This window comes from Meleagris gallopavo, chromosome 1 (genome assembly GCF_905368555.1).
Source record: "Meleagris gallopavo chromosome 1, MGAL_WU_HG_1.1, whole genome shotgun sequence".
NCBI classification, from domain to species: Eukaryota; Metazoa; Chordata; class Aves; order Galliformes; family Phasianidae; genus Meleagris; species Meleagris gallopavo.
This window is the reverse complement of record NC_139404.1, coordinates 38,874,978-38,893,908: the sequence shown is the minus strand read 5'-3', so window position 1 is coordinate 38,893,908 and position 18,931 is coordinate 38,874,978. Positions and strand designations below refer to the sequence as shown.

Genomic DNA, 18,931 nt, shown 5'->3' with positions numbered 1-18,931 from the left:
TCAACAAATGTATACAGTGGGGTTGTCAGCAGTTTGAACACGGAAGGTGATAAAAGAAATGCAGAATTCTAATAGCCTGAAACAGTTCCACAGCTGCTCTACTTAAGTCATGTGGTTTTACCTATAAAATCATAGCATTTCAGCATCTTCAATGTAAAGATGAAAAAAGAGCTAATTAACTACTGAACAATTTCACATCAGGCTTGCTTATTCTCAAACTTAAGCCCATTTCTCTCATATTAAGATCCTCTGTTTTGTTCTGTCTCTCTAAAAAATTCAGTTCCTCTTTAGGGCAGACATTGCACTTGTTGTATGCTTAACATTGTGCAATTACTGCATGTAATTCTGCCACAAAATTTGAAAATTAAAAAATCTTAAATGTAATATTTTAAATTTAACATTTTAAAGTTGGAGTGAATTTGAGAAAACTTGAGCACCATACAGAAAACAAAGCACCAAATATAGTATGCTGCTAAATAAAGGAGACCTCTCATTTTAAAATTTGTCTGACACTCTGACAGCATCTTCATAGTGATAATGATACTTCCTTTTGTGAAGCATTATGATATCTGCAAAGCTGTACAAGAGCTAAGTGTTATTATTAGAGATTGGAAAAGGCCTATTAGATCTTCTATCCATCTCTGATATAACAGAAAATGACAGTGATTTGCTGCATTGATTTGACAGTGACATTTGTAAAAAAGTCCTTTCCTCTTAACTCTCTGCAAGTTTCAGTGCTCAGGATTCACTAACCTAGCCAGCTTACTAGTTTTGTCAGTCTTCAACTTCTATGAAGCTTAACAAAAAATGAAATAAACATGCCCATTTCAGGCCCTCTTTTCCATCTCTTTCTTTCCATCTCCTTCTTTTACTTTTCAAGGAGGACAATCCACACGAATAGTGCAACTGTCAAGATTCACAGAAATGGTATTCCACTCCCTCACTGCAGATTGCCTCCATCTTACCCATCTTCAAGGCAGTACTGTAGCATCTCTCTGACTGGGATTGTATATCACATAGGAGAGAAGCTGTTGCCCACCTTACTGGTGTTTTCCAGCAGATTTCCACCTCAGAAGCCACATACAAAACATTCCCATTACAGTCCACTGTGAAACAAATCACAGAATCACAGAATCACAGAATGGCCAGAGTTGGAAGGGACCTCAAGGATCATGAATCTCCAACCCCCCTGCCACATGCAGGGCCACCAACCTCCCCATTTAATACTAGAGCAGGCTGCCCAGGGCCCCATCCAATCTTGCCTTGAACACCTCCGGGGACAGGGCATCCGCAACTTCTCTGGGCAGCCTGTTCCAGCACCTCACCACTCTCTCTGTAAAGAACTTCCCCCTGACATCCAACCTAAATCTTCCCTCCCAAATGATCAAGTGATCGATCTGCAGTGGGTTCCTTGTCAGGTAATGCATGGAGTAACATGATGGCAGTCATTAGAGGCCTACAGAAGTCTTGACAGTAGATAGTGTCAGTTTGACGATCTTTATCTTCATGGAAGGAGGCTCTGTTTCTCAACTGCTTTCAAAAGAAAGAGTTGTTTCCGTTCTTCCTTCCCCTACTTACCAAAATTTCTTTGAATGTTTGCTACAACAGGTTTTCAATTAAAGTACCAATATAACAAAAATGGCTGAAGCAAAATCAGTTGAAGTACGGGAGAGATGACTCTCAGTGTGAATCATACTGCGGTGAGCAAAGATGAGGTCTGTCTGGCCTTCTGTACTGGAGTGATAACTGACACTAGGTGCAGTCTGTACTCAGATAAAGTTAATGGTAATGACATCTGGTAGATGACACAGAGGAGAGAACTCCTGTCATCTGTTTCTTTAATGCTCTGTGCCCGAACCATTATATGTCAGACTTGGTAGAAGTGACTAATCTTTCAGTATCTACCACTCTTCCCTCCCATGCTCTCAGATGCAGGAGACTGAAGGACTACTAGATAAATCACTATCATATATATTCACAAAGCCCTCTCTCAGCCATAACAAATACTTACATGAAGTCTTGTACCTTCCAAGTGCTTCACCAACACAAATATATTAATAAGACCTTTTCCAGAAGAGAAGGGAGTAGCAGAGAGATGGCATTCAAATGGCTGGGCTTTGAGAAGTAGAGCTTCAAATATTTCATTAAACCTTCATCCTCTGCCATCAATTTCAAGCCCATTTAGAAAAAAATGGAAAGTACAGTGGAACTTTACGAGCAAATAGAGAAGTAACAGCTTGTAAAATGATTTTGCCCTTTGTGATTACAGAGTTAATTAAATTGTGTTTTCTATGGTGTCAACAACTGAATTCTATATCAAGTGAAATGAAAATAAGATTTTTATACTCCATTTGACTGATGCCACCTATATGGCTCTTTCAAGGTGACTGGTGGCATTTGCCACTGATGTGCTTTGGCAAAACTCTTGTTTTGGCATCATAATCAGGATATTAAGGATATTTTGGTATCTGATACTTAATTGCCAACATATTTAGAATTCTAATTAGCAGTAGCTTGTTAAGAACTGACAAACCTACCTAAATATTGTAAGGACAAAAAAGGAAATAGATCATGTTACTCTTCAAATAATGCAGATTACATATACATGCACTTTTCAGGTATGAATTCATTATGCAACTATAAAATCTGGAATAGTCCACAAAAGATTTTTTTTGTGGCAATAGAATTTCATTTATTACATAATTTTGGATGAACTCCAGTTGCTTAGGGTTTTAATTCAATTTGTATCATGTTTTCTTACAATCAGTTAGCTAGGCTGCCATATGATCACCAAGATACATGCATGTTTCAGTTGCTACATGTCTGCCCTATGTAAATCATATTAGTCTTTGTGTGTGTAGTACTGTATTTGATAATTCTGAAGCTAGAGTACTGCTTGGTCACAGCTATATCTGCTATGAATTCTGAAATGTCTGCTGTGTCAACCAATAACAGGTTATATAAATAAAAGGATCTCTCTCAGCCCTGTCACTTGCTAATCACTGCATAAAATCTATCAGAATTTGCTTGGGATCTTTACTGCTGAGCAAAGAGGCTGGAACTTTGAATGTAGTGAGGTACTTGGCAATAGTCAAATATGGAAATATGAATGACATTTCCTGTGAAATACAGCTCCTCAAACCACTGACAGATGTAACCCTCTTGGTTCTTGCTGGAAATTTCTTTTCCAAATTGCTATTTCATCTTTATCTCTAAAATTGGAAGAAAAACATCCCATAGCATGGTTACCAATGTCACATGTAATAAGGGAGCCACACATTGTCACAATGAAATAATGTCATGCAGAATAGTCTCAATGTAACTCTGACTTTAAATCAGTGAGCAGTAGAAGAAATCCATTTGAAAATACTGTCCTTAAAAGCAAACACTCAAAATAGCAAGACTGAAATCTACCACTTTTGAAATTCTGAGAAGGCAACATGATACAACATTTACTCAGTTTTCCTTAACTTATAGTCTTAATTCAATATTCAGTTTTTTTGTCACTTGTATTACAGTAAGATTTCATTCAGATATTGTCCTTTCAATTACAGAAACTATGGTTTTAATCCAGAGCAGCTTGTTAGCTACATCAGACAATGAGGAACTCAGATTCAGATTCCTTCTTCTCTCATCAGAGAATTGAAGCATGCTGTGCACTCTTATTACTAAGAGTGGGCAACCAAAACAAAAAATAACGAAAAACTGAGTACAAAATAGTCTTATAATAAGTAAAAAAGACGGATGTGCCAGTATGACAAACCTCACAGAACACACAATGTATTGGTGAAATATTTCCAAAAAGTGTCTTGTGTACATGCTGGACTACACCTATTAAATAATGGATGTACTATATGTGGGCACAGAGAGGAAAGAAATAAAAGGTGATTAATATTTGAGTGAGATGCCATAACTTTCAAGGTCTTTGTTAAATCCACAATTCTACTGAGTGGAAATTATTGCATAGCAGTTCAATAAAATTTTATATCATTTAAATGAAAACCTACCATTACTTTCATGCACAGTAAGATGTTTTGAGATGAAAACATTCAGAATTTAGGGCAACAAAAAAGCCTAAATGCAATTATTCTTATAATTAAAATACAAATTCCATGTACCAGAAATGCAACAATCTAAGAAAAAGTCAAACTCATAAAAATTTCCCTTAATATGCAGCAGAAGAATCAGAAAGATTGAAAATAGGATTAGCAAAGGAGAATGCATCTTTTCAGTGAGTATTGGAAAAGATACTTATCAAAATTTATCAGGTGAAGTCTGAGAAATGCTGATAACAGATGGGAACTGTCTTGGCAAAAATAATGTTGCTAGTTTGAATGTTTCTCCAGCTGAGAATAAAAGTGTCCTGAAAAAAAGAAGCAGATAATTTTTATTACCTCCTCTTTCTCTGCGCTTTGCAAGTCCCTCCACTCCTCAGTCACATGGCCAAAGTCCACTGTGTTCATTGCAACCTTATATTCCCCAATAATATCATGTTTGGAGAAGCGATCAAAATCATAAACTGCCATCACTAAAGTTTTTCCACCCAGCTCGGAGTACGGCACCTGTAAAGAAGAGAAAATGACAAACTCAGTATCTCTGACAATAAAGATCAGTTCACTACAATGCAAATCTATTTCTTTAGTTTATCAGCTGTCATCTCAGGTAAATTGAAAAGCAGAGAAAATTATGAGGTGTATTTGTTTCAGAGTCACCACATGCAGTATTTTTCGAGACCAGACTATGGCACTCAATAGAACAATGTGGCAGCTCACTCATCACTCTACAGGGTTTTCTCCTTCTACTTCAAATTATATTATGGGTGATGAAACTGAAACAGGAAGCCCAATTATTTGCACTGAAGACGCACAAACTTTTCACACAATGGTGTCTTTTCCCCTATAAATCAACTGTCATCACTCAGAAATGGGTAGTTCCCAAACTGATGAAAAAACAGAACTGGCTTGCTGTATCTGACACAAAGTAATTAGACACTAAATAGTTTTCTTATGGCACACTACCTGTTACTTACCACAGCATATTTTTCATTATGATACCTTTCACTCTGCAGACACTAAGGTACCTATAAGTCACATTGCACAGTTAGAAACTGTGTGCCAGTAGGCCAATTTCTGTCTAATTCTCCAGCTTTTCTGATGTGTTTCAGACAGATGCTGTGGGTTTGGACGCTTATGAGTCACATTTTAAATATTCAGATGAAGATGTGCAGTTCAGGTAAGCTATACTTGAGTGGCTGTCTAGAAAACTCTAATTTAGGAATTGTTTGCACTTAACATTGAACTCTTGGTCAATTTGAACATATTCTGCAAGTATAAATGGTTTCCGTGGGTTTCAGTAAACAATCCTCTGTTAATTGTCTATATGAAAAGAGAGCCAAAAGCATAGCACTGTCACTGGCCTTGTTAACTTTGTATGTTCCGGTCTGTTTAAACCATAGGATTGCTGTCTTTTGTTGTTTGTTTGGCTTCCACTTGTTCTTTAAAATACTACCTAATAACACGAGTAGCTTATTTTTTTACTGACATTTAAGAACCTTTTCAAGTTGAGAGCCAGCTCCAGCTTCCATTACTGAGTACAGTAATTTCAGTGGGTACAGGGTGGGTGCATTGTAGTAAAAGTACACAAATACTACTGCAAAAGCTGTTTTGATTCTGCAAATTATTTATAACTTCTAAAAAGCTATAGAAGGTAAATGTATGTGGAAGGCAAAATTCTGGAAAATTTCACTTTTATTTTTATGCAGCATCAAAAACAGAAGAGAAATGTTCTACAGCTCCCTTCTCCATCAGTTTACAATTGCACCTAATGGATCCTGGTCATTTGGAATGCAGGAGAAGGCTACATTTACTGCTGTGTATTTTTTATCATTAACTTGACCTCAAAAAAGCTTATTTTAGCTACCTTCATTCTTAAAGAAGATCTAGTAGCAGTGCTTCCCCCATTCATTATCTCTACAGCAGCCTTAGCCCACAGCTTTGTTCAGGACAACCAAGGATGCTCCCAGCTCTAGTAAAGGATTGCTCCTGCTCCCTGCCTTGTGCTCTGCTCAGAGAGACTCAGCTCTGAGTGCAGGTGAGACCTTGCTAAAAGACACATAGAAAAGCCTTCTTCCATCACAGACATGTCACCCTCCCAGACAGGAACCTTGTTCCTGCCTTGAGTCTGATGCAGGAACCTTTCTGTGGGATCATTTAATCACCTTCGTGGAACTGAGGAGGAATACTTCTGGTACAGTCCAGCTTGGATTTCTGCTTCCTTTCAGCAGCTCAATGCATGTATATACTTAATACTACTGCAGCCTGGTGAATGCTGCACCCTTTAAGTGTGATACCATTGGTAGTTCCCAGGGAAATTACTTATTAAAGTTTAACACTATTTAAATGGTCACTTATTTTGTTTTACTGTAGTCCCAGTACAGTGATAGTACCTGGCATGCTCCATGAGTTTTCTCTCCAGTACAGACCACATTACACAGGGAATGATCAGTACCATATTGATAAGCACTTAAACACTTCTGTCATGTCTTGCTTGGAAAACAAACAAACATTTATTCTGTAGAATAAAATTTGCATGTTATGATGTGACTTAAAACAAGTGGACATTATAGTCCAAGAGTGGATGCTCTGATTTATATTTTGCGTCTTCATTTTAGATGACAGCGTTATTGATTCTTTCTTTTCTTTTGTGAGCTGCACAGGAATCTGTAATTTATAACACTGTTTTCTTTTAAATAGTCTCTTAGGAAAGCTCAAGAAAAAAATAACTCCCCAAAAAAGATTATTTTTATGAACATCTTCAAGGGAAAACATAAGCTTATATATGCAGTAGTAGTTCTGGCCTCCAGGGATATCTTTCTCATTGAATGATTACATAGCCTGAGTCTTTCACTGTTCCTGTTTTCAATCTGTGGCTGTCGTTATAAGATAGAAAGGCCTCCAGTAACAGCAGAGGAATGTATATTAGGAGAAGCCCTTTGAAACATACTGAATAGTATTCCTTTATTTCATTTAACTGGAGTATAGGTATGGCTACAGTTTTAGAAAGACACAATTGAGGGGAACGATTGGAACAACTTAAACATTACAATGTAGGGGTGTTAGCTACATTTATTTAATACATGTATTATTAAGCCAAGACATGATTTCTATTCACATGTAAAGTAGCATGGTAAAGAATAGCTATGGCAAAGTCTAGTAAGATTTATCTGCCATATATTCCTTCATTCATTTACCTTCCTTGAGTTTTAATTTATTTTTGCGGCAAAAAGAAATGGTATACTGAAATTCATAAATCAGGCTACAGAGATATTTAAAGCAAATGCTGGTTTAATGAAATTCCCTGACATTTGTCGAAGTGGCACTGTTTTTCTACTATCTTGTAAGTTTCATCCAGTCATAAAATATGGATCAGATTGTCATAAATCAGGATAACTGAAATGCCTAAAATCAAACTGTGCATTTCACTCTTGCTGAGATCTGTCCTTCTGTTACATCATTTTCATGATAAGATTGAACTTCAGAGGAAAAACAGGGAAAATCACTATGCTATGCTGCAGTTGCCAATTATCTAGGTTATCTAACTTAGTAGTCCAGCATGAGATACATAGTGGGTAAATAAAAATATTTCAATAATTATATATAAAAAATAGTACCTTGAACGTAAATTGCTCATTGAAAACAGGGTTAAGAGTCTTCCTGTGGACTTTTGTTTCATATTTCTTCTTCTTATCAGGCAGCAGGAACACTTTCACATAGGGATCAGATGTACCACCCATATCTAATGCAGGCAGCTCAGCTGCTTGAATAATTCCAACCAGAAGCTGAAAAGACAGAAAAAGAGTAAAATGAAATTTCAAAGAGATGTTTATTAAAAAAAAACCAAACAACTAAAAAAAATCATCCTGTAACAGAGAAGTACACATCCACACTCTATTTCTGGGCTATGAAAAACAGTTCCCCCCCGACCTTCAAGGAAGGCAAACGAAGCAACACTACAGACTTTTGAAAACCAATTATGGCAGATGCAGACAGTACAAAAGCTGTTTTTAAGCAGCAAAGAGGTTTTCAAAGGGCAGCTGATTACAGATAAATACAGACTTCATCTTTTTAAAGACTGCAATCAAATAACTTTCAATTGCTACTGCCTCTTATGCATTATTTTTCTACGCTGGGCACCATGAATAGAAATCACATTATTAAACAATCAAGAATGCCTAATTTTGACTACAGAATTTGTGTTCTAAATCACCAACACTTAACCTTTCCCCTCAAAACATAGAAAGGTAATATATCAAAAGCAGACTTAAGGTAGAGCTTAACTGAAAACAAATGGGTCTTGCAGTCTTCCTTATATTTAATTTCTCTTGCTGTGAATAGGTTGATTTAGGCAGTAATCTAGGGACAATACTTTCAAAATGAAATCCCATGAAAACTAACCATTGTTAACTATGTCCTAATGACAATTCTTAATCTCACTGTAAGATAGAGAAGTTAGTATCTTAAATCTCTTAACACATTTTTAAAATAGGATTGAAGCACATTTGAAGCATGTAAATGCCACAGCCATTTTTTAGTGTAACAGATGAAGTCATGACATGTTGTCTAGACATCCCAGCCTACACTAGGCTGCATAAGAATAATGAAGTGAAGAGTAAGAAAATACTTTTCATTCTTATTTCATGGACGTGAAACTAAAGTAAGTATTCAACTGACTCTTCAAGGTCAACAGAGAGACAAGTAATCAGGAGCTGGGAGAATACTTTCTTCTATATCAGTTCTTCAGTCACAACATATTGGCCCCTCTCATGGATGAACTGCTTAAAATTGGAAACAGAAGATCTAACAAATGGAATAAAGAACATTACAGCCAAACAAGGAAAGCATCTCCTGGCTTCTGGGAGATTCCTCAAAGCTGGACTTATTTTTTCTAGTTTTAAATCCACTGTGTGGCCTGCATGATTTCCAAAGTATGGACCTCAAGAGATCATTTAATTTTAGTTATAAGTAGAGAACCTTTCCTCTTCTCTCACATTCTTATTCTAGATGCACATTTCATAAATACATGGATAGGTTCAGGATCAACATACATAAGTTTTTTAAATCAAAGAGTGAAAAACAAATCTATGGTATGTAGTTAACAGATTGGAAAAGCAATTCAATTCCCTACTAAAATCTGTCTCTCTAAAACAGAGTCAACGTGCTCTAGGAAGTATGTTAATTATCTTGCCTTCAGTTTTAACCCTGCAACAAATTAATAACCTCAATCTTGGTCTTCAGTTTCAAGCAATACCAAACCTATACTGTTCTCTCTAGGAATTTAAATCACCTTTTCCACTCTTCTAATCATCTATCCTCCAATAAATTCCAAAGTGAGCATGTTTTAGAATAGCAAAATAAAACAGGAATCCACATCTCAAGAATTTACTGTGTTAAATACTACGTGCACCCATGGATTTGTATCTTCCCTATTGCGTATCCTTTCATAAAATACAGTTCTCAAAATCAGCTCTTGACTGGAGATTCTTCCTGTTCAACTTTACCGTTCTGTGAGGGACAGAACTTTTTATTTGCTTTTCAGTTCCTAACAAAATTTGCTTTATCAAAAAGGTGTGCTTTCATGGAGAACAACAGAATTTGAGATAACAAGTTAATAAGGCAAAATAACCATGAAGCAGTGAGAGAAAGCTACTTCTGGTAATTTTATGAACTTGTTAAAACATCTACCGATGAACAAATTGGGACAATTACTTTTATGCCCCTTTCTTTTTCCTCCCATCTTTTGTTTGCTTATGTTTTAAATACCCAGAGGCAGAAGCTCTCTTTTGCTGTTCACCTGTAATCTTCATAGTATAATGTAGCTTGATATTGACTGGTGACACTTTAATACAATATTAATAATAATTAGATGAAACTGTTCTCAATTTTGATTAAAATTATGAATTCAGAGTACGCTGAACGCTAATTTTGTAGTACTTCTATCATGCATCTTCAGTCTTGCATTCTTCTTTTACTCAGTAAGGATTTCAGAAAATTCTACTGTACCTACAGGTATAAGATCATTCTCCCCTTGCATACAGACAACTGAAATGTTACAGGTTGGTTGTTTCAAACCTGATTGTTCTGGAAGTCATAATCCAAAGAATATTGGATTTTCCCTAGTTTCTCCACTTCTTTCGGCTCTTCTTTCTCTTCCCCGTCAGTCAGCCCAGTCTCAGCATCATCATCCTTGAGAGCCTAGAAAGAAGGAATGTAGAACTAATAAATAAAGTTAACTCCTAAGCACTAGTTTAAATCAGACAAATTTTGAAGCCGTTAAAAGCAAGCATGATGGCCGAAATCCAAATGTGCAGTTTACATATATACGTTTATACTATTTAGGTTGCTCAATATGTAGTAAATCAGCAAGCAAGCAATGCAAGTAGGAAGAAAGCTTCTCGGAATATTACAAGCAACAACTGTCATAAAACCTGAAAGTAGAAAGAAAATATCAGCTTCATACCAAAGAATTGTTCTGGGCTCACACCGTCTCTTAAAGAGGCACAAGGAGGCAAACATGCTATTAAATAAGCAAAGTCACGCATTCATTCAACTTAAGGATATCTTGGCAGTGTGAAACCTGATTGTGCATGCTGTGAATCACTTGCAATTGGCAACGCGCTTCTGTAGGATTACTATGATAAAGAGCATGTGTTGTGGATGAGTTCTTCCTACAATCATATGCCAAACATTTTTCATGTTCATTTAGAATGAATATGGAAGCAAAGGTATCACCATGCCATTAGCAAATGCATGTTTCTCCTTTTCCCTCCCTCCCGAGACCAGTTTCCTTTTTATTCATTCTTCCTGTAAAGCATAGCTGAACCAAATTGATTGAAAACTGATTGTAGTTTGCTTGGAAAAAATAAAAATAAAAAAATACCAAACTGCTTACAGTTTTGACTATTACATAAAACCTGCTATTTTCAAAAGGAGGCAGCAGTTACACAGTGAAAATACTAAATAATGTCATCTTTTTTTTTTTTTTTTTTTTTTTTTTTTTGCTGTACCAGAAAGCAGAAGTATTTGCATTGTGAAAAGGGGAATTTATACAACTATTAAACCATGATGCTGAAAGCATTCAGCCAGAATTCTGATTTGCACACGATGGTATAGAATATGTTTATCTATAAGAGCCCTGTCTGGATGAAAGTTCCTTCAATATGGAGCTTCTGCCTGCACAGACAGACTATTGAGTGCAATAATAAGATTTGATCTGTTTTATTTTGTTCTTTCTTTTTTTCACAATGTGATGTGGTCTGAAGAAATCAACAGCATTTATATACAATAGGTTGCAGCTAGAGCTTTATAGCTAAAGAGACAGTGCGGCTGGGAAGTAGCAATACCTACTGCTGATGGTGGTTTGTGAAAACAAAATAAAAACTGCAGAAAAACATTAGCATTCTCACTCAGCCATGAAGGATGCGGGGGCCACGCAATAGTGGCGTGGGTGTGATAAGAGGAAAGATTGATCTCTGAAGTAGAAAACGTTATTTTTCAGAAGCCAGATCTAAAATTCAAAAGGTCAGGCTGAAAACTGTACAGTATTAAGCAATTATTTTTCTACTTTTTGAAAAAAAGATAGCAATTCAGCTGGCATGGCTCAACTGAAATCAATGCAGCAACACTGATTGATGCAAGCTGAGGAGCTGTGTTAAATATCTGAATGTTAGTGAATAATGGACTCTTTACTAGGAACACAAATTACAGCGTTCCATGATGTTGTGATCAGTGGGAAAGGTTGACAGCAGATGAGAATCGCCCCTAATGTTGGAAAAATAATACTTTCCGAACTAAACCATTTGTGTTTGGAAGGACTGGACTATCTAATAGTATTCTGATATATTTTAATTGCAGAGCTGAATTCCATGGCTGTGGCACAACAATATTTTTGTTGACACAACAACAAACGTAGCAAGAAGATAATGTTGGAGCACAGCCAGTCTGGACACAAATCCTGCAGGACTATACATGGGAATTTCAAAATATGGAGTGACATGATTACACCAACACCTTCTTTCACTGGTAATAAAAATAATCTTGAGATTCTGTAATCACAAATTAAAGGAAAAAAAAAGAAAAGATGTGACTCAATCCAAGTGAAGCAATCACATTGATCAGAGCCTGGAGACAACATGAAGCATTAACTCAGAATGGGATGTGAACTCCAAGACCCACTGAATCATCTCAGTATTACCCTAGCAGAGGACTATGTGACAGAAGAGTGATAAACAGCTCCAGGATATCCTTGATTCTAGGATAAGCACTGTCCTTTTTGCTATTACACCTGCTTTTGACTTGGATTAGGTTTGAGCAGAACAATCCTGCAGCCATTCCTCAAAATGGAGACTGCAAATGGAACCTTCTGTGATCCTTTTCAGCTATGAGGCATCTGTAACTATTGCAACAAGGCAAAAGTTACATATCCATATTCTCTTCAGAAAACTTACATACTCTTCTGCATAGCTGTTCACATCAGGAGATGTGAGAGGTTTGGCTATATCATTGTGAAAAAATTCTTACTATGTCTTCAGAAAATAAAAGGGAAGCTAAGGAGTTCTTAGAACTCTTGCAAGGGAGTGCTGAAGTGCAGACACAAAACACTGCATGATTGGTAAACTCTCCTCCATAGATTATGAGAGTCCTATTGGAAGGTGAAAGCTATTTCCCAGGAGATAGGGAAAATGTTTCATGTTACTCACATCAGCCAAGTAGCTATATTATTCTTCTTGACCTTGACTTGGAAACACCGAAGAACTAAGAAACACTAAGAATGAGATGGCGTTCAGATTTGTCCAAGGTTTAGGAGTGGGAGGAGGAGGGAAGAAATGACAAATGGTTACTTCTAAAGCTGTCTGCATGTAACAGTTTTTAAGTTCAGGAGAGGAATTTGCTTTCAGATTAGAGGACAACGCTTTAAGAAGATGGGTCGAGGGAAGCATAGAATTTTCTCATGTGTGATGCTGCTGCTGTGTTCCAAAGAGCAAGAGGAATTGAATTGCTTCAAAGTACATGAAACACCCCACAGAGATTCTCATTTTGTATTGAGATTTTCTGAAAGATCAATAATGGAATAGCACTGCAACCCTCAATTTACAGTACGCAACATCACACTATGCTGGTTCTTATTGCTGTATCACTACAATCAATTAAAATAAGCAGCTATATTTTACTGGTTTTAAAATAAGTTAAATATTTTTAATTATAAACTAACTTCCAACTCAAGCCTCTTCAGCAGACATGATTGTGATCAGAAAGCCTGAATTACAGTGCAGAGAAATATAAACCCCTTTGGTTTCTAAACATTCTTTTAATTCTATGGCATCTTTAATTCCTTTCATGTGAAATATGCAGCATAGAAATCTATTATTTCATCATACTGAAAAACATTTATTTTTTCTAATTATGAAAGACCAAGAAGTTCACTCAGGTGAACATATAGAAATAAACTGCAAAGAAATGTCTATATCCTCTTACATGTGTGTGTCTGAAAAACGTATGCTTGTATGTAAATAAGAATGTTCCTCCCCCCAGACTTTTTTTTTTGTTATTCCAATACAACCATTACAAGGTGACACATTCACATGTAATGAAATCAGCAAGTGGGAAAAGTGCTGTTGTACCAGGGACTATAACAGAGCCACACAATATATAACATGTTTCCTTAGAGCTGGAAAACGAATTCTTTGAGCAACCCCTCATTTAATCCTTATTTGAATGAGCTCTGTAACTTGTTTGAACCAAGGTTGCAGACGTAAATTTACATATGTCATTAGGATTTTCTTTTCTGTGCCATGCTTAGTCAATTGTTCCCAAGCTCATCTACTCTGTGGTGGCTTCTACAACAAATAGAGCTAAATTACAGCAGAGATCCACAGTTCAATTTACTGATTCTTTCTTCACTTCTGTAACATAATTAAGGGTGGTTTTACAGTCTCCTCTTCAGGGTTTATAAAGAAAATGCTTCATTTTCAGTTTTTTTTTGTAGTTTCATCTTTTGCATAAAAAAAAAAAAGGGAAAGAAAACCCAAAGCAATGCCTGTGATTGCAGTTCTGCAGACTCCATGCTCTGCACTGTGTTCTTGCATTTCCTAAGCTTCTTCCCTGCTTCACGGCAGCAGGCAGCAAAAGCCTCTTGGCACTGATGATGCTCTTCTGGTGCTGTGAACACCCTTTGCTTCCAGCTCAGCTCCACTAGTGGACCCACACCCTGTCAATGGTTTTTTACTACTGCTATCCACCACAAAGCACAATCCACATGGGATTAAAACAGCTCCATGTATCTTTTTTATTTAATGTCTCCCCAAAGTGTACTTCACAGCTTCCTGCAAAGCAAGGCAGAGGTTGCAATCTCCTCTGAGTCACTGTGAGGATGAAAAGACCCAAGAAGGTGCACTTTGCTCTTTGATTCCGGTCTCAGTTATCTTTGTGTCTTTGATAATGCTCACTTCACAATTTATTTAGGACTGCAAGCAGTGTCTTTCACTGTTGTAGGTACGGAAAGATTTTCATTAGCAGTGTTTAAGGGTTGATTCCATTCATGGGGTGACCTATGGCCTCACCAGTCACCAGTAAGCAAGGAGATGTTAGAAAGGAAAACATAATGTTGACTGCAGCCTGCAAGGTTATTTCACCACGGTACATGCTGCAGTCTGATTTCCTTCTACACCTGCCCTGTCAATCAGTCTTCTTGTTCACGTGGTAAAGGAGGTTTTTTTAACATATGAGTGATGTCCAGTCCTCAGGCTTGTGCAATGCCTGCTGAGTTGAATGGAAGAAAACAATATTATTTTTGAAGCAAGAATGTTCTGTGCCATGTCCAACAATGAATTTATCAGAAAGGCAATTTTTCCTCCTATTGATGTCCATACTTAGGAATGGCTGCACCTAATGGTGGTGCATTTCTTATCAATTTCTTTCACATTCAAGTACACCACAGTTCTGATGTGGCCAATTTTTATCCTGGGACAAAAGAAAAGCCTTTAAAAAATCTTGGCTGATTCCCTCTCACAAAACAGAAAAGATTGCAATTGTAACACATTTTCTACCAGAGTCTCTCAGAAGGAAAGGCAACATTTCATTCTTTTAGCATCTGCTTTCTCTCCATGAATTAATTTAAAGAGCATGTTGTGCATGGGTTTCCAGTGGCTGAGACAGGTTTTGGCCTCTGTGAAATTGACTTTGCCATTAATGCTGTAAGACTGTTGGCCTCGCTGGGCCACACTGATGCACAGAAAGACCCTGCTGCGTCCAGCATGCGATACCCTGACACTATTTCCTTGCTTGTTATCCAGGTTTTAAATGGTCTGCTGGATTATCCTAAGGCTTGCTTTCTTTAGGACCTCTCTGACATGAGGCTATCACATTCAGCTTAACAGCTCACTGAATTGTTGGAGTACTGAAATACTGATTTATTTTGGCTCAACAGAGGGATGTAGCAAATGTAAAATACAGATACGTAAATTCAAGTTGGAACTTCTAAGTTCTCAAATTAACATTTTTTTTTCTTGTTGCCAGTGTTTATTTGCTGAAAAAAGATTCAGACAGTGTCACCGTCAACCCGGGAGTCTATTTTGGAAGCTCACCCTGTGGATCATGGCTGTGCGTTGACCACAGGGCCCATGTACATGAACAAAAAGATGCAAGTGCTCTTGCGAGTATGCTAGCATGCTCTGCCTCCACTTCCCATATGGCAGTGGTTCATCGTGCTAAGCAGCAGGCTGTGAGTAGGAGGCAGATTTAGGCTGCTTGGCCAGTGCATGCTGCTCAATCAATTGTTCTCCATCCTTCCCAAACGAATGGCAGATGGCCAGATGGAAGCATGCTTTGGGATAGAGCTGGTTCCTGGGCACGGGAGGACCACTCTGAGTACTAAATTTATTTCTGTTTAAAATTTGTCATACTATATAATAATTAGTGCTACATCTTTTTAACAGTGCAAATTAATCTAAATATAGCTAGACATGATTTATTGGGTGCTACACTGATATGAAGAAGAAAGAGTTGGCAAAGAACTGTCCTTTTGGCTTATTTACATAAAAAGAGATAAGCTTTGACCATCCTTTAAACGGAACCTTATCATGTATCTGATATTCTCGTACCTGAAGGTTATTCTACTAATCGTAGACATTATTCACCTTTCTGTTTGTAAAGACTACATGCCTTTGCTAAAAATTAAACAAATAAATACTCCCAATAGAGCTTGAAGTTCATACCTCATTAATATGAACTGCTGTTCCTGTTGTAGGTTACTCATTTCCAATAACTTCAGGCACTTAGTGTAGGAGCTCAGCTCTCCACATAATCAGTGGATACATGTGAATGTCTTGAGAGTGTGATTCAAATCACTTAATTTATGGAATAATTGCATACCTCCTAGACACAACTCATTAGGAACCTGCAGACTCTGGTCTTGAATAAACAATTCAAAACCTGGTCTGTTAATCAAAAGAATGCAAGATATAAACATCCTTGACTAGTGAAGATTCCTATGGTAAGACCTTCAGTACAGGAAACAAGACATGTAAGTCTGTATCTTCATTTCATCCTAACAGTACAATAGGTTACAATAAAAGTAACAGTAGTTATTTTATAGGAAAACTATTTTTGAAAGGGGGGAAAAAGAAATGTAAGAATCATGCATAGCAGGCTCCTCTGTCTTCTTGGGAGTGGCTGAGAGGAAGAGATAGGAATGCAAATAGGCCCAGCCATGTGGCTCGTAGATGTTGCTTTCACAGTTCCAAGGTTATGAAGTCTAATATTAACCTATGCTAAATAAGAATTTTGCAGAAAACCTTGCAGAATGTACTCATATATAATATTGCATCTTCATAAACATGTTGCTTTCACATTTTCTCAGGAAGTTTTATGCATCCTGAACAGTTGGCTTCTGAGATGGGTAAAAAAAAAGCAGTAGGACAGCTTTTTGTTTGAGCCTGAGGTTGAATTAACACATTAATGGGACCCAATCAATCCATTTTGACCATCACAGTATAGTAATTGGGCTTGTTTTCTAACAAAGACCTGTTCACATTGTTTCACTAATTTTCTGCACTGTACTGTGTCTGCAGCACATGCTGTCTTTCTGAGTGTGAATTAAGATACTTCATTGCATTGCAGATAAACTGTGGTGAACAGTAACATCAGCATGGGCTGAAGATACCAACCAATGGGAATTGAATAAATACAAGGAAACACTGCAGAAGAAAAGCGTTTCTATCCCCACGGAAGATCCTACTGGACTATACTTGGCAATAAAGGCTTGGGTACCTTTGAGTGAAATACAGGCTCTTTGGAAGCTGGTGCAGATTTTACTGACTTCATTTTACCAACTTTCCTCAAGCAGGTGAACACACATGACTTTGAAATATTTCTGAAGGTACCTAACATTAAAAAGCTCTTCAGTGTTTTGTTTCTTTTAAGGAAAAAGGGTTTACTGCCGAAACTGTCTGTTGCTATTGCAGCTCTCACTATTGTATTATTTTATAACGTCCCATAATTTCACTGCAATTAATACATGAAAACTAACTGTAATATTGTGATGAAGTTAGTACTTCACCCCAATGGAAAAGAAAAGCCTACATAAAGGAAAAACAAAGATCCAAAGAAGTTCATGAACAACTGAAGGCCACAAGAAGTCAGAAGTATACTCTACATATTCCAGGGTATAGCACATATACCTGATCCCAGATCTCCTGTTTCTTTTAGCAGACGCATCCATTGTAAAACAAAAATGTTTCACTAGTGACAGTGTTTCAGCCTGATGCAATGAGGAATGACTGAGATATTAAATCTCGTTCTCCAAAAATGCTTTGTGACCTAATAAAAGGTTCAGATGACCCCAGCAACCGTTCTCAAGCAACAGAGCTAAATTTTAGTAATTTTTCAGTGCCACTGTTCATGACTGAAATGATTAAGTCTATTCCTTTCCTCAGCCCATAGGCTGAGCTTAATTAAGAATGTTGCTGTACCAATGCATTATATTCAGACCCAATAAATCAGCAGCTATTACAGTGTCTCTACGGCTGGGTGTTTGGGGCTTTTTTTCCTAAGGTAAAAAGTAGCCACTCGAGGCGTGGAAGAGACTGGGAAGTTACAAGAATGAAAAGTGTGATGGGAAGATCTCATAAAAATGCTGGTGCCAGTAGTCACTCAGGTACACCCAGAGAAATCTGCAGTAAGATCATGTAAAAGAGTTTGTCATGGAGTACTATGAACTTAAAGCATGTACACTGTACTGGGATGATGTGACAGCCCACAGCAAATTTCATGGGGTACCAATAATTTTACTGATGCTAAGACAGTAAAAAACACTTTTTGCTTTCGTCTACTATTGATAAGGTGACATTTATAGCAGAAGGAAATAACACTAGCAAGTTCTTTTTAGGTACCCATCGATTTCAAACTTGAGCTTTCTAGTACAGTTTGACGAAATATTTGAACTACAGAAAAAATAACAACCTCTTCTTTTCACCTCCTCTAGCCTTCCCCCACCAAGAAAATACCCAATCAGTTTGGTTCAGCCTCTTGATGTGTGTACCAAAGCTACTACATATAAATCTCAGCTGAGGAGCCAGAGCTGTCAAAAGACTATATGTATCAGAACTTTAGACTAGGTGCATCCGAATAGCAAAGTAAACCTACCGCAAGTGACAATCCAGAACAGTCATGAGACACAACACAGACAAGGAGGACATAGAAGGAAGAAATAAAAATTAAAACATCCACATACAAACATTAGCAAAAACCATGGAGAAATGACCTTTTTTAGTACATTCTTATAATAATTCGGCTCCCCAAACAGAATCTTTGCCTCCTCCCAGTTCTTGGCAGAGTTGTGTACTCTGCTTGAAAAAGTAACCATGGAGAGCTGTAGAAAT

The 18,931-nt window shown here is 37.2% G+C and overlaps 1 protein-coding gene across 2 annotated transcripts in view; it reads right to left on the bottom strand.

The window, feature by feature from the left end:
• SYT1 (synaptotagmin 1) overlaps nt 1-18,931 on the bottom strand; it is a 337,461-nt gene that overhangs the window by 68,194 nt on the left and 250,336 nt on the right. Inside the window, exons 6-8 of one of the 2 annotated variants that reach the window (XM_085221774.1) lie at nt 10,128-10,250; nt 7,670-7,837; nt 4,395-4,562 (exon numbers count right to left, since the gene is read on the bottom strand). In XM_085221774.1, coding sequence (XP_085077900.1) covers nt 4,395-4,562; nt 7,670-7,837; nt 10,128-10,250 — 459 coding nt within the window. The remainder of the gene's footprint in view (nt 1-4,394; nt 4,563-7,669; nt 7,838-10,127; nt 10,251-18,931) is intronic. The other variant, XM_085221782.1, reaches the window with a different exon arrangement.